This window comes from Ixodes scapularis, unplaced genomic scaffold (genome assembly GCF_016920785.2).
Source record: "Ixodes scapularis isolate PalLabHiFi unplaced genomic scaffold, ASM1692078v2 PGA_scaffold0__279_contigs__length_252992795, whole genome shotgun sequence".
In the NCBI taxonomy this organism is placed as follows: domain Eukaryota; kingdom Metazoa; phylum Arthropoda; class Arachnida; order Ixodida; family Ixodidae; genus Ixodes; species Ixodes scapularis.
The window spans coordinates 176925794-176938888 of NW_024609835.1; the positions used below are offsets into that span (position 1 = coordinate 176925794).

The 13095-nt window shown below is 42.5% G+C and overlaps 1 protein-coding gene across 1 annotated transcript in view; it reads right to left on the reverse strand.

Moving 5' to 3' along the window:
- The window catches only part of LOC121833002 (unconventional myosin-Ia-like), a 136599-nt gene that overhangs the window by 41234 nt on the left and 82270 nt on the right, over positions 1 to 13095 (reverse strand). Inside the window, exons 2-8 of the mRNA XM_042293554.1 lie at positions 12166 to 12231; positions 11940 to 12044; positions 11810 to 11872; positions 10292 to 10486; positions 4023 to 4137; positions 2394 to 2515; positions 1870 to 1937 (exon numbers count right to left, since the gene is read on the reverse strand). Coding sequence (XP_042149488.1) covers positions 1870 to 1937; positions 2394 to 2515; positions 4023 to 4137; positions 10292 to 10486; positions 11810 to 11872; positions 11940 to 12044; positions 12166 to 12231 — 734 coding nt within the window. The remainder of the gene's footprint in view (positions 1 to 1869; positions 1938 to 2393; positions 2516 to 4022; positions 4138 to 10291; positions 10487 to 11809; positions 11873 to 11939; positions 12045 to 12165; positions 12232 to 13095) is intronic.

The following is a 13095-nucleotide window of genomic DNA, read 5'->3' on the forward strand; positions in this document are numbered from 1 at the left end:
GGTTCAAAATTTACAAAATATCCCTGAATATCCGTGCATCAACCTATCTTGGTTTAAATCATTAATTGTTGATATGCGCCATGGAGTAGCATCCTCCCCCACGTGAGGTAACAAAGTATATTTTAAGAACAATTGCTCACTTCAGTAATTTTTTGCTTGTTTCTTGACTTTCAGTTTGAACATAGTAAAGCTTACAAGCGTGAGACACCGAAGACCCCCAGACAATTTCACTTCTAAGACTTAATCTAACAAAATAAATTTTGTCAAGTGGAATGTATGCCTTTCTCTGCAAGATACAAAAAAGCCTTAAAGCAAATGCTACCCTTTTGCTAAATCAGTGGTTCTCAACCATCAATATTTTCCTGAACTGTTGTGGATAGGTGGAGACAATGGAGGACGCCGTTCGTGGTGAGGGGAGAAAAAAGGTATAGGGTAAATATAATAATGATATAAAAATGAATATAACTAAGGACTAGTGTGAAATATACTTCTTTTACTGACAAGGACACAAAGGAAAACTCTCCCGAAAATTTAAAGAAAATAATTCTGATCTATCTGATAACGACGACTTTTATTGCCGGGCTTGACTAATGAGGCAGGGCTTAACAAACAGCTAGAATCCCTTCGCGGACCCCACAAGACTCCGCGGACCCCCATTTGAGAACCACTGGGCTGAATGATTAAAACATATTTTAAAGAATATTAAAAGTAAGTTTTAGAACTACTGGGCTGAATGATTAAAACATATTTTAAAGAATATTAGACGTAAGTTACATACACACCAAAACATCAGCTTTTTTACGCACATAAGTGCAATTTTTTGAGCGAAAAGCCCCATTTTTGCCATTGTTGAACGACTGAATACATCACTTTTGACACCCTTTGTGCTGAACAACAGAAATGAGCGCATAAGATCTTTGAAAAGAACTAACTTAATATTATCAGGATAGTTATACTTCCTTCAATGTGACACGGTCAAAAGTTTGCTCTGCCAGATCAGGTCTTTGTGAGCTTTCCAAACATGCAACTTCTTGGCATAAATAAAGAGCGAAACAGGAAGTATAATAATTATATTAATTATATTTTAGAATTATAGTGCTGTTATAAATAATATTACGTATGTATTATTGGTAAATCACGAAAAGAAAGGTTTTCAGCGAAACCTGATATGTTGTAAATCTAGATATCCTTCTCGGTGGTCAAAGTAAATTGAAAATTCATTCAGTTATACAGAAGTGATGACCGCTGCAGATTTATTACAAGGGTAAGTTATGTAAGTCATTACACGTTTATTATCTTAACAGTCGCACACGTTTATTATCTTAGCAGTCGCACAAGCACAGAAACCAGCAAAAGCTGTTCTTGTGTGAATTTTGTACAGAAGTCAGTGCGGGGTGGAAATGTGCAATTTCTGTTAAATATAATTATTGACCGAAGTTACGCTTCGCCTCAAAGTATGTACGATGCCCTCAAGATTTAACGCCATCACCAGGGTGCCTGCTATTCGTGGTTTAAGTATATTACGTGAATTTAGTTGCGATCATCTGAGTCCTATGATGAAACAGTTTAACCTGATGGAACTGGCGGGACACGTCCTGCGAGTGAACATTTGCGTACCGTAAAATCCCGAATGAATTACTACCTATGGTGTAGGGATTGAATAGAAAAAAATATAAAGGGGTGATCTCTCGACGTTGGGCGTTTGTTTTGGATTTTTCAATTAGACACCCTCGATTGCGTACAGCGTTACCCTTTTGCGTACTACATATACCAACATACAAATCTTGTCTGGAGCATTTTGTTTATGTCTACCCGGCTTTCTACAGCTAGAGACAAATAGACAAGTGCATATTATTCCACCGTACTCACCCGAGGTATCGGACCTGATGTTGGACCAGCGCCATCTCAAAGATCATAGGCTGCTTGAGTTCATTTGGCTTGTAAAGTGAAAAAAGCAGAAAAGAGCCGCATTATCTCAGTGAAACATGACGCATGCTTGTAGCCATATTTCAGTCGCATTTTGTTACCTTTCAAATTCAAGCGTTCGTGTGCATGGGTAATTTGATATTTAGTGCTGATACCCTAGAATACCTTTTGTGCCATAGTAGTACCCATTTGCTAGCATTCACGGTTCAAAAATCAGTCTGATCTGACCGCCATCGCTGTAAAACGTATTCTTGGGCCACCATTATGGCAACCTCGGTGACTCCTTAGCGAGGCCGAACTATCGCACAATTTACACACACTAGCGACAAGATGACGGCACGAAGAAGCCATGGTTGCAAACCTGTACAATATGACCTCGCAAGATTCTCCTGAAGTTTCGTGTAAAAGGCTTGAGAGCAAAATATGTATGAAACAAGAATCGTCAAAATTGAACGCGTAAAGCTCACCTTAATGCAGCGGACGTAATTTGGCGTTTTCGCTTGAAGATTTTTTACAAGGGCCCCAATGGAAATTTTAAATTGCGTGGCAGTCGTAGTAGGACGTTTTAGAGTCGTACGCTTTGGGTTTCCTGAAATCCAACAGTGGCCGTAATTAAAACACGTGAAACGAATCCTAGATATGTTTTGACTGCGCTCCAAAGACGCGAACAAAAAAAAAATAAACCTCGGATTCGAATCATGCATAAATTTCTTCCTTTCTCAAAGGGACCCGTATATGAACACCCCGGGCAGTTCACGCGATTTCTTAAAAGTCATCAACCAACTAAAGTAGTTCTGATAAATCCTTGCAAATCCCCGATATTCAGCACGTACCACAACAAAATCCGACCCATTGCATGTTTGCTGTAAATGTTGGACCAAAGGTGCGTTTAAAGATGGCTTAGCCAGTGTTTTACATGAGCCCTACTAGCCGACACGCTACTTGCTTCAACGGCCCCTGTGGCCAATGAAGACCGCTCGCTGACAAAAAACTGGATATGTTTATCACTAAATAGATAACGCGCCATTAATTTAAACAATGATGTCGCTTGTGGATTGAATTTGATACATTTGTGGACTAAAATCAAAAACTAGTTTTAAATGTTTCATTGAGTCTTTTTTGTCTCATTTTGTTGCATATTTTAATGCGTGCTTTCTGTCTGAAGTGCGCTTTCAAGTCATTTTGTATATAAACATTTATTGTGCTTTATCATTGAAGCAGGGAGGGGTGGGGGGGGGGGGGGGGTGCAGACTCACTCAGACCGGAGTTTGGGAGCTTTTTGCCTATACCCCACCATCTTCTAAAGATAAATGTCAAAGTAAATTTTATTTGAAACTTTAGATTGTTTCAGTTTAAGACTACTATATTTTTTCGACTTAGAGTTATGTGTGGCAAACATTGCGCTTAGATATTAAACGGCGCTTACAGCAATGCTGAGATGTTCATGACACTATCAACGCTAAACATGATTAATATAGAGGACATAGTGCGTGTTGCTTGGACATTCAGATAATTCTGCTTCTCTTGGTCCGGAGACAGAGCGGCTCGTTCAGACTGTTGTTTAAGTTCCTTTAAGTAAGTCAATATTTTAGTTGTTTGGGCCATTTCAGTGTTTGCCGTCTATTTATTATTTCCATGTGTTAAATTTTTGTTTCGTGCAGTTATGCCTGTATGTACATATCTAGCATGTTTGCGTAAATTTTTTTTTTCTTTCTCCCAAAGCAGATATTGGTGGGTGTTGCGAGTATTTTTATCCTTCGACACTGCCTTAAAAAACACCAAAACCTAAACTTCATGTTTCGACGAGATTCGCTACAATTTGGTTTATACGATAAAATTAACAAGATAATTTGTAACGCATAAATTAAGTAATGAATCAATGCGTCTGCGCTATAAGGCTGTGTGCCCATTATCTGCGGAACAATAACGAAAGCGAATTGTTGTGCATGGTAGAGCGTTCAACATCAAGTGAATTCTAGAAAGTTAATAATGTGTAGGGTATTATATAATAAGTATGCATGTGCAGTCGGCAATTACCCACAAAAAACAGCATAAACAAAGAGCAAGAACGAGCATGTTCAAATCACCCGGCTTACCTTCCGGAAACAAAATCTTCATCAGCGGATGATCGCAGCTGTACATGGCTTGAGACAGGTCACGGTAGAGATGATCATTATTTTTATCAATAAAACCAGCAACAGAGTAGGTAACCTGAAAACGACAAACGCCGCAAAAATGTATTATAAACATCGTTAGGCAACACGAAAAGCGTATATATAAAGATGTTTATGACACACGCGAATTCTGTTGTAAATTTGTCATAATTGTTACCAACGCAGAAAGTTCAGACATCATGCAAACTATCTGGAAACAGAACAAAAAGTACTCCGCATAACAGTCATTAAGTTCGTGGTACTGGACCTTAGACCACGACTAAATGCTTATCTTGGAAATCACCACACCCCGCGTTCCTTATGCTGTAAGTGGCTATGTCAAAACAATAAAAGAAACTCGCTGAATTAAATAATTAATGGTTCCGTCTGATCGCTCACTCGCTCGGCTGAAACACCGAAACGCCACGCTGGTGGGCCAGATATGACGGTGAGAGTTTGAAAAGGAAGTTTAGCTGGTCGCACTTTTATCTCAAGTGGGTTCTCCAGACAGCGCCCAGTTTGGTTTAGATCCTCAAAGCCGTGTCAAACTGTGAAAGTCCCCCGAAACTGGAGCATCCAGCGTTGGCAACACGAGTCTCGAACATCCGAGATATCGGCTACCACCAAAAACCATCTTCGCTCGACCGTGATATCTCACAGGCCTCGTGAGGCATTCAACTGAGTCTGCTGCGCCTGGAAAGGACCGCTGCGAGGTTTCTGGGTACGAAGCGTATAAGCTGCTTAAGACCTCTTTATATTTTAATCCATGTTTTCATTTTTAAAGTTTGAATGAGTCATATTCTTTTTAATGATGAGTTTAACATAATTTTTAAAAGCCGAAAGCGGATCATCTGCTTCAGGGCGTAAAGTAAGTAGTAAACGGAACTTGGAGAGACCACCGAAAACGAAAAATAGCAGCTTGCATGTTACCCCATAGCACAAAGCTCCTACAGTATATGAAAAGAAAGCGAGGGAGAGGAGGAAATGAAAGCGGGAAGGAACGAACGAGTTCTAAGCTCTCATTGCAAGAATAGCGGGTAGAGACAAACTATACTCACAGCTAGAACGCGATCGAACGCAGAATGCCAGTGCCCGGCTTTCGAGCGCTAGACACTGCGCGAAGAGAAGACGAAGCTCTTGTTTGCTCCGATTGGAGGGGTGCAGGGGGTAGAGAGAAAGGCGGCTGGCCTATGCTGCTACCCTCTAACCCTTCCAAACAAAGCTCTGCGCTTTGACGTCCTCGCGCGCTCTCAATCTCCTCCTCTCTCTCAGATTCTTCCGGTATAGCATCGCCACCACGTGTTCGGTAATTGGCTGAGGAACTTGTGTATCCCAACTTTTTGAACAATATATATATATATATATATATATATAAACTGCTCGCCGAATAGGTTTCCTGAGATATGGTTGCATTCAAAACAGAAAAAAATAAATCACTGCAATGAAAGCTGCCGGATACCTCGCAATAATTTATGTTTATATTTATTGTTGCCTCAAGGTCCGAAAGCATTACAAAGGAAAAAGAAGCTAGAAAAAAAAAAAACGAATGGATCTATAATTAAAACAAAATACAGTTAAGACACATTCATCGGAGAAATGGTTGCTTATAGGAGATCTGAAAAGCTCAGTGTGTGTATTGAATTCAATCGATCCGGGTAGGTGGTTCCAATCCCGGAATGTATGGCGAAGAAAACGTGAATGGACCATAATCGCGATAAAGCTTGAAAAGCACCTTGCGATCTACTGATCAAGACGAGACGAAGCACCAATGTGGAGGGTGAGTAATTGTCACATTGCATGAAATCATTAAAAAAATCGACATAAAAAATTAGTACAACTTTTTGGCACGAGAATAAGCGGGAAAAGGGAGAGGGGTCCAGTGATTAACGTGATTTTATAATGGTTATGCCAGATGTGAAGCGGTAAGTTTAAAATATAGGGATCTGTGTTGGATAACTTCTAACGTAAATGAGAGTGTGGCTTGTCGGCTCACAATGTCGCCATATCTACGTTTTTCCTTATATCATTGAAAATTACTTCTGAAGTAGAGTTCAGAGCCTGCTTACTCATGCGGCGTGAGTTTCGCGTTTCAGTGCGCGTTACATGCATCGCTCGTCATATAAAGAATTTACAAATTAAAACGCACAGCCTGCAGCGCTCTAACCCGTTTTCCAGGCGCTTTCAGTGCTGTCTGAGTAGCTACATTTCGATCATGTGGCCCTGCGTTTCAGTGGTTGCATTCTTTTCTTGCAACAGCGGTGACTTTAACTGGGCATGCCTTTCACAACAGAGCCGTAATTAACCCTGACCTCCGACTATGGTTGAGGGTAGGATAATCCCGATTTTATTATTCGGACGCCAGGAAGGATTCAGTTAACACCGACAACTGTCATTTTTTATAGACCAATAGCTATTCATTTGTGCTAATGTCTCGAAAACAAAAAAACAAAACAAAACAAAAAGTTTTGAACTCAAACTATGCTACAAAAGTGTTGGTGAAATACGCAAAATTCAAACATTAAAATATTAACTTTTAATATTGAATGCGCACTTGCGACACCTTCATCACTATGGGATGCGTCGAGTCTACGCTCGGCTCCCTTTGAATTGAACATTGTTTGACGCCGCATAGGCGCCCCCGACGCCGTTGTCGAATAGCTCTAATGTCGCTACCTCTCCAGGAAGCTTATAGTTTTACACAGTTTCCCCTTCTCCAGGAAGTTTATGTGGAGCGCAAGTTCGTCTGCTTCTTCTGCAGGGGTTGTAATGACGTCAGAACGCCGAGTTCTGATTGGCTGGTGGAAGGATATTGTGCAGACCTCTAAGCAAGCTGCCTTGAGGTCTACCCTCTATCTTTCAATCAGAGCCAATCAAAGCTCGGCCTTCTGACGTCACCGCAATTACTGTAAAAGAAGCAGACGAACTTTCGGTCCGCATATTTTTATACAGTTTCACCGCCAACTTTCAAGATGTTTAAGACCAGATGTCAAGAACACAATATGCAAAGCACATAAAAGAAAATTTTTTTTAGTCATGGCTCTAGAGATTTGCCTCATAGTGAAATTGTTTGTTGAAATACAGTTCTGTTGATTCTGGGGCGTATGTACTTCCCTAGTTGGAACACATTCATATAGGTACTGAGATATTACAAAAAGCACTAAGAATGGCTTATTGTGGATGCTTACTGCTTAGTGATTGGTTCTTTGGCGCTCTCATTGGTAAAATGCTGCAATCTAATTGGCTCAAGACCGGTAGTAACATTCTCGCCACGCCCTCGTCGTTTCTTAGGCTTTCAGTGACCAGAGTAAAAAAGCTATTGATGGCGTTTTGCAAAACACAGACGAAGTTTATAAACAAATTAGAACCTAGCTACCCTCCTAATGAAGAAAAGAACTAAGGGGGCATTAATTAAGCCAAATGCGTATCGGCCCGTCGGGAGTGTAAGCCGGAAAACGAGTCAAACAATGAGACAAAAGACGCTTGGTGCGCGCAGTCGGCTCCTTGAACAATGAACCATTTTAGAAATAACTGGCGCCACCTGGCAGAATACTGTCGTTCGAGGAACCCCAGTATAAAACAATGTGCGCCTTTAGAAAAGAGAGAGAGAGAGAGAGAAACAAAACTTATTTTAATCAGCTTGGGGGCAGAAAATAAGCAACATTAGGAACAGAAGGAACATGAGGGGAGCTCAATTTAAAGTGAGTAGGTTCATTCGATTTATCGGCACCTCCTGCACCAGCTGCCTTTAGTGCACGCCGCTGCATCTGCTTTACGAGTGCAGCCTGTTTGAAAACACAACCGGAAGTATATTGCCATGCATTTTTCTACACCACGGTACACTTTGTTGCACCGGTGCAGGCTGGTGCAGGTAAAGGCCCCTTCACACACTTGCGTTCAGAGCTACCATTGCGCTTACGAACAAATGCAACCGGCTGGAACGACGAGTTACCATGGCAACAAAGCGCCAAATGGCCGCTTTGTTCGTGTCCGTTCGCAGTGCAAGGCGTCGAGCCCGGCTGAACTTTTTCGCTGCGTTTGGGGACGAACTGAGCGGCCATACCGACCGACCAATCAAAGATCGAGGAGAGCTCGACCGCACACGTTTCATGCGCGGTCGCGGTTCCTTTTATTGCTTCTGTGTGCTGAAAACCATGGCGTCAGCGGTGATCGTCGACGTGGTCGGCGTGGTGGAAGCGCGTCGTTCTACGTAGAGCGCTATTCTTGACTGAATTCTCGTCGTGCATCGCGATGACAACCGAGCACGTCCTAGAAGGGATCATTTTACTCTTGCAGCGATGTCGTGGCAGCACCCTAAAGAGAGCAGAAACGCTCGTGCCGTCGTGTTTATTTACCTCGACTACAGTGGTACTTTTTTAGCACCTGTGTCCTCGAACATTGCCCGGATTTTTATTCTGCGCACTCCACAGATGTGCCCACGTTCAAGGTATTTGTAATGCGTACTTTGTTTAAAGGCGTGAATGAAAGATGCTAATTTTCACGCGTTTTCATCACCCGGGAAAAGTGATTAGTGTTACATTCCTGAACGCTCACAACGTCTATATGATCACGAAATCATATTTCAACATTGTTATATCGCTGCTAAGATTACATCTTATTTTGTATTCGTAGAACAAAGGCTTGGCGAGATTTGCACTATTGGTAAGGTCGTGACCAACAATACTAGAACCCTCAGTTTGGAAACTCGCCGTCGAAACTTGGGCCGCTGGCGTCCACCGAGACCAAGCTAAATACGGCAACAGTGCCACTCTTTATCATTTGTCTGTACTGTGGTCACCTTGAGCTTTTAGAAAGCATGTGTTTGCGTAAAAACAAACAGAAAAGACTCTTTTTGTATGAAATTTATTGGAGTTTAGTACGAAATGATGGGCGCGTGATGATTTTAAAATCTTTAGGTTGCAGGGTTTTGCGGCACAATTAATATCGTTTTTATACAACCATGCCTCAGCGGTGCTTTTATGTAGCGCGTCCCGACCTAGGTGCATTTAAACTTCGGTATTAAGTTGCGGCGCGTCCGCTGGGGAGACAGGGGTGGCACCCCTGTAATCTCTTCCGCTGTATCGGTTTCGGCTCCAAAATGGCCTATTAAAGCCAAATTAGAAGTAACGTACAGTTCCTCGAGTGGCCGCTGCGGGATAAATGGCGGCGTCGTGTTCGTCATTGGCTCGGTTCTCGAGGACAGATCGGGTCAACTTTTTCAGATAAGTCTCTATGGCAGTTTCCCAACTGAGTGTTTTAGTAACGTTGGTCGTGACCATCCAAGACGGGGCCCGCATGTTTTTTTGTTTTTTTTTCATCCATTGCGCCTTGCGAGCTTACCCTAACAAAACAAGAACCTTAATAAAGCTTGAGGTTATAGAATACTGTCTATCTATTTTTTGTTACGCCAGTGAGTGGCAGCGCTCCCCTTCTTTTAGAAGCACCGCGGAAACAGGTAACGGCGCCGGAGAAGCGGCCGCCGTGCGGAAGACCTGCTTCGCTTGTTGCACTGCATGGTTGCTGGAATGTGTACGCGCGACGCAGAGTGGTCGTTCCGGTCGCTCCGGCCACAACAAACGCAGTAGTAGCTAACGCGCTCGTTGCAGATATCTCAACCAGACTTACATCGAATGAGAGCCCAGTGACAAGTTGAGAGTTCAAAGAAATCCCCCCCCCCCCCCTTTCTACTACAGCGGAGCAAACGCTAGAGAGGAGGTCGCCTCCTCTCAGGCACTTGTTCTGCTAATGGGAAAAGGGTAGGAGGAGCTTCCCCTGAATTCTTAACCTGTCACCGACTATAGACGCTTTACACACGCGCCAAATTACAACCGCCATTGATGACCTTCAGTTGTCTTTCCCAGATGCCAAGCAACTAAAGCGGGCGTTGACGAGCCTCCACAAAGGTCAGTGCTGTGGAGAAAGACACAGCAGAACCTGAAATGGCAATAACCTGCCCTGCTGTGGTAATGATCAAGTGAAGTAATTGTAATAATAGGTAACAGAAACTGAAGGTCACTTATGGCGGCACCCATCCACAGCTGTTGCAAAGCGCCTATTGGTGGCCGCTGCTTAATGGAGCTAGTAGGGTCTAGCTCACTCAGTCGAGGGAGTCCCCGCGCGAGTGTAAGCACGTGCTCCCACGTTTGCACGGCAGAACGTACTGAACCGAAGCTATTCAAAAACGACGGATTGTACAGTTGTGTGGCCACACTTACAGCACCGGCGTAATGCCTGAGACGGAAGCACTGAGATGGCAGGGAGGCGTCCGCCATGAAGTTCTTGCATCCTTTGCTCTCGAAGTAGGGGCTCTCCTGGCACACCTTGGTCAGCTTGTACAAAAACGTGTCGTCACTGACGGGCTCCGGCCGAAGGCACTCTTCATCCAGCATCGCCAGGATGCCGTGATTATTCTGCCAAGGGCACGAGATTCGTGAAGTTTATTAGAAGGCCACCATATACTCACTTTGCATTCCAACTACAAGATCTCGCAACGTGCACTGGTCTGTAGTCCGTATCACCCAATAACAAAACGCAGAGGACTCAACGAGTCACCGAAGCCAGTCCGATGTAGTGCGAGTGTCGCGTGACGTTCGGGAAGGGCCGGGGACGCGCGCGAAGCGTAGTCACGTGATTTGTTCACAGCGCTGGATTGGCTGGGAGAAATTGTAGCCGCCGCTGCCGTGCATCGTAAGGTGAAACGAAGTATCGTATCCCTCTATTTTTTTTTTGTTTGTTTTTGTTTCTACTTTGATCATGCATGCAGCACCCCGTGCCTCTTGCCCCTTCTTCCCCCCCCCCCCCCCCCCCCCCCCGGATTGAGGAAATCTAAACCGCTCAGCTCGTGCGTTCTCTCATCTGCTTCCATCAAGTGACGTACATAAAAATAATAAAACAAAGACTCGATCGTCGACGAAGCGGTAAGTACGGAGTACTATCCTCGCATTAGAAGCCAACCGGCAACAAATGATGTTCAAAGGCAGGTTTGCAAATAAACTCGAAAGACGCATAACCAAATGCAAAATTGAAGGCATGTTGAGGATTACTAAAATAAATCTAAGTTAAAGCCTAAAATGAAAAAAGGAGTGGAGCTAGAAACCTCGAGAGCTTAACCTCAACCCGCGGATACCGATAACTATACACTCTAAAAAAAAGCCTGCGTTTCTACTTACCCTCAGAACACGCAAAGAGCGAATCTCTGCGACTTAGGAAATCAGCTCAGCGAATGATGACGCGGAACATCCGTTTAGGCCTGAAAATGAAGTTTGCGCTGTAGCATTGCGCAATGCAAAACGTCATGCTTGCATTGCGTAATGCCACAGCGCTGACTTAATTTTTAGGTCTAAACGGACGTTCCGCCTCGTCATTCGCTGAGCTGATCTCGTAGGTCGTAGAGATTGGCTCTTCGAGTGTTTCTCGTGTAAGTCGCGCAGTCATTTTTAATAGAGCCTTTTGTAATTCATTTTGAATTACAAAAGGTTTGTCCCACCACATAGTAGTGGAACATACCTTTTGTCCCACTACTATATTAGTTGATGATACCTGACTGTTCTATAACAATTTCATGGTTTCTTCGAAGACACTTAGCTTACGAGACATGCCTGGTAAATCAAAATTCCACCGGCCAGTGCTTGCGTGCTACATTAAAACTGAATATATAGAAAGCGGTAAATGATAGGAATAATTTTTCATGTTGAGTATTCTTTTGTAATTCATTTCGAGCTTGAAACACTCACCTTTTCAATGAGGTCACAGATTATTGCATTATTGAAGTAGTCTATGTGCTCCCATTGAATACCCTGAAAATGCCATAAATTAGTGAACAACGTTACCTTCAAATCTACGGCCGTCGGTTTCAGGCCTTACCTCATGTATATACTCCTCTTGCTCCTGTTTGAGCGTAAGTACTATGAAGAGCTGTTGAAGCTTCTCGTTGCAATAATTTATAACAAACTGTTCAAAACAGTTTTTCTGGAATGCAAGATTTGATCATAAAACAGTGCACTCAATAATACCTAAAACTGCAACTTTTATAAAACCGTTTCAAAATAGTCCTTGCATCGCCATAATTAGGAATTGAACGCTTACTCACCTCTAGTACTTCGAATCCGTAAATGTCCAGAACACCTAGACATCTTCTTTTCCCGACTCGTTTTGCCTAAAAAGTGAATGAAAGACTTCGATTTTTGTTTTTTTTTCGACCGTAACGCTAGAGCGATCTTAGGAAGTTTGATTGCACATTCCATTTAAAACAACGTCCACTTGAAGTCCCGCCATTCGACTTAATTGGACGAAACATCACTTAAATTTGTTCAATTGTATTATAAATATTTTTTTTATTGCACGCATTTGTGTTATGTGCTTCACACGAGACAGAGCAGCCAGAAAGGGTCATGCGTTCGTTTATTGACCTCTAAGCAAAACGCTCTGTTTCGGTTGAAGAAACCTGTACACATCAACAAAGGTTTAGACAAACAGCTGAACTCGGCAAGATGTTTTGCCTTCACAGCTACTCTCCATAAAAGGACCAATCTGGAAACCAAATGTACTAAAGCTCTAGTTTGTCAAAGAACTTATGCTTTCATAAGAAAAAAATCAAGCAAACCATCTTAAAGCTTTTAACGAAAAGCTAAAGGAAGTGGCAGCGGGCATAGACAGAATGTTGATAAATATAGAGTATGGGACAAATCTTAATAAAGAATTACTAAGAGGCAAAAAAAAGTGCCTTGCTTCATAGCATTTTTTTATTCTTTTACAGTCCTGTTCATTTTATCAAAGCTGTTTCAGCCTCGACAGATTTAATACGTGTTATGGGCTGAAGCTTCGAATCCCGACACATCACATAATACTTTTATTTCTAGCAAAAGCTCAGTGCAACATTAGGAACAAAAATAACACGAAAATACAACGGAGCACGTGCTGTTTATGAATTTAAACTTGCGGAGTGGGCCTCGTGAGTCGCTAACCCATTAAAACGAGCACGAAAAAAATATATAAATATATATATATATATATATATATA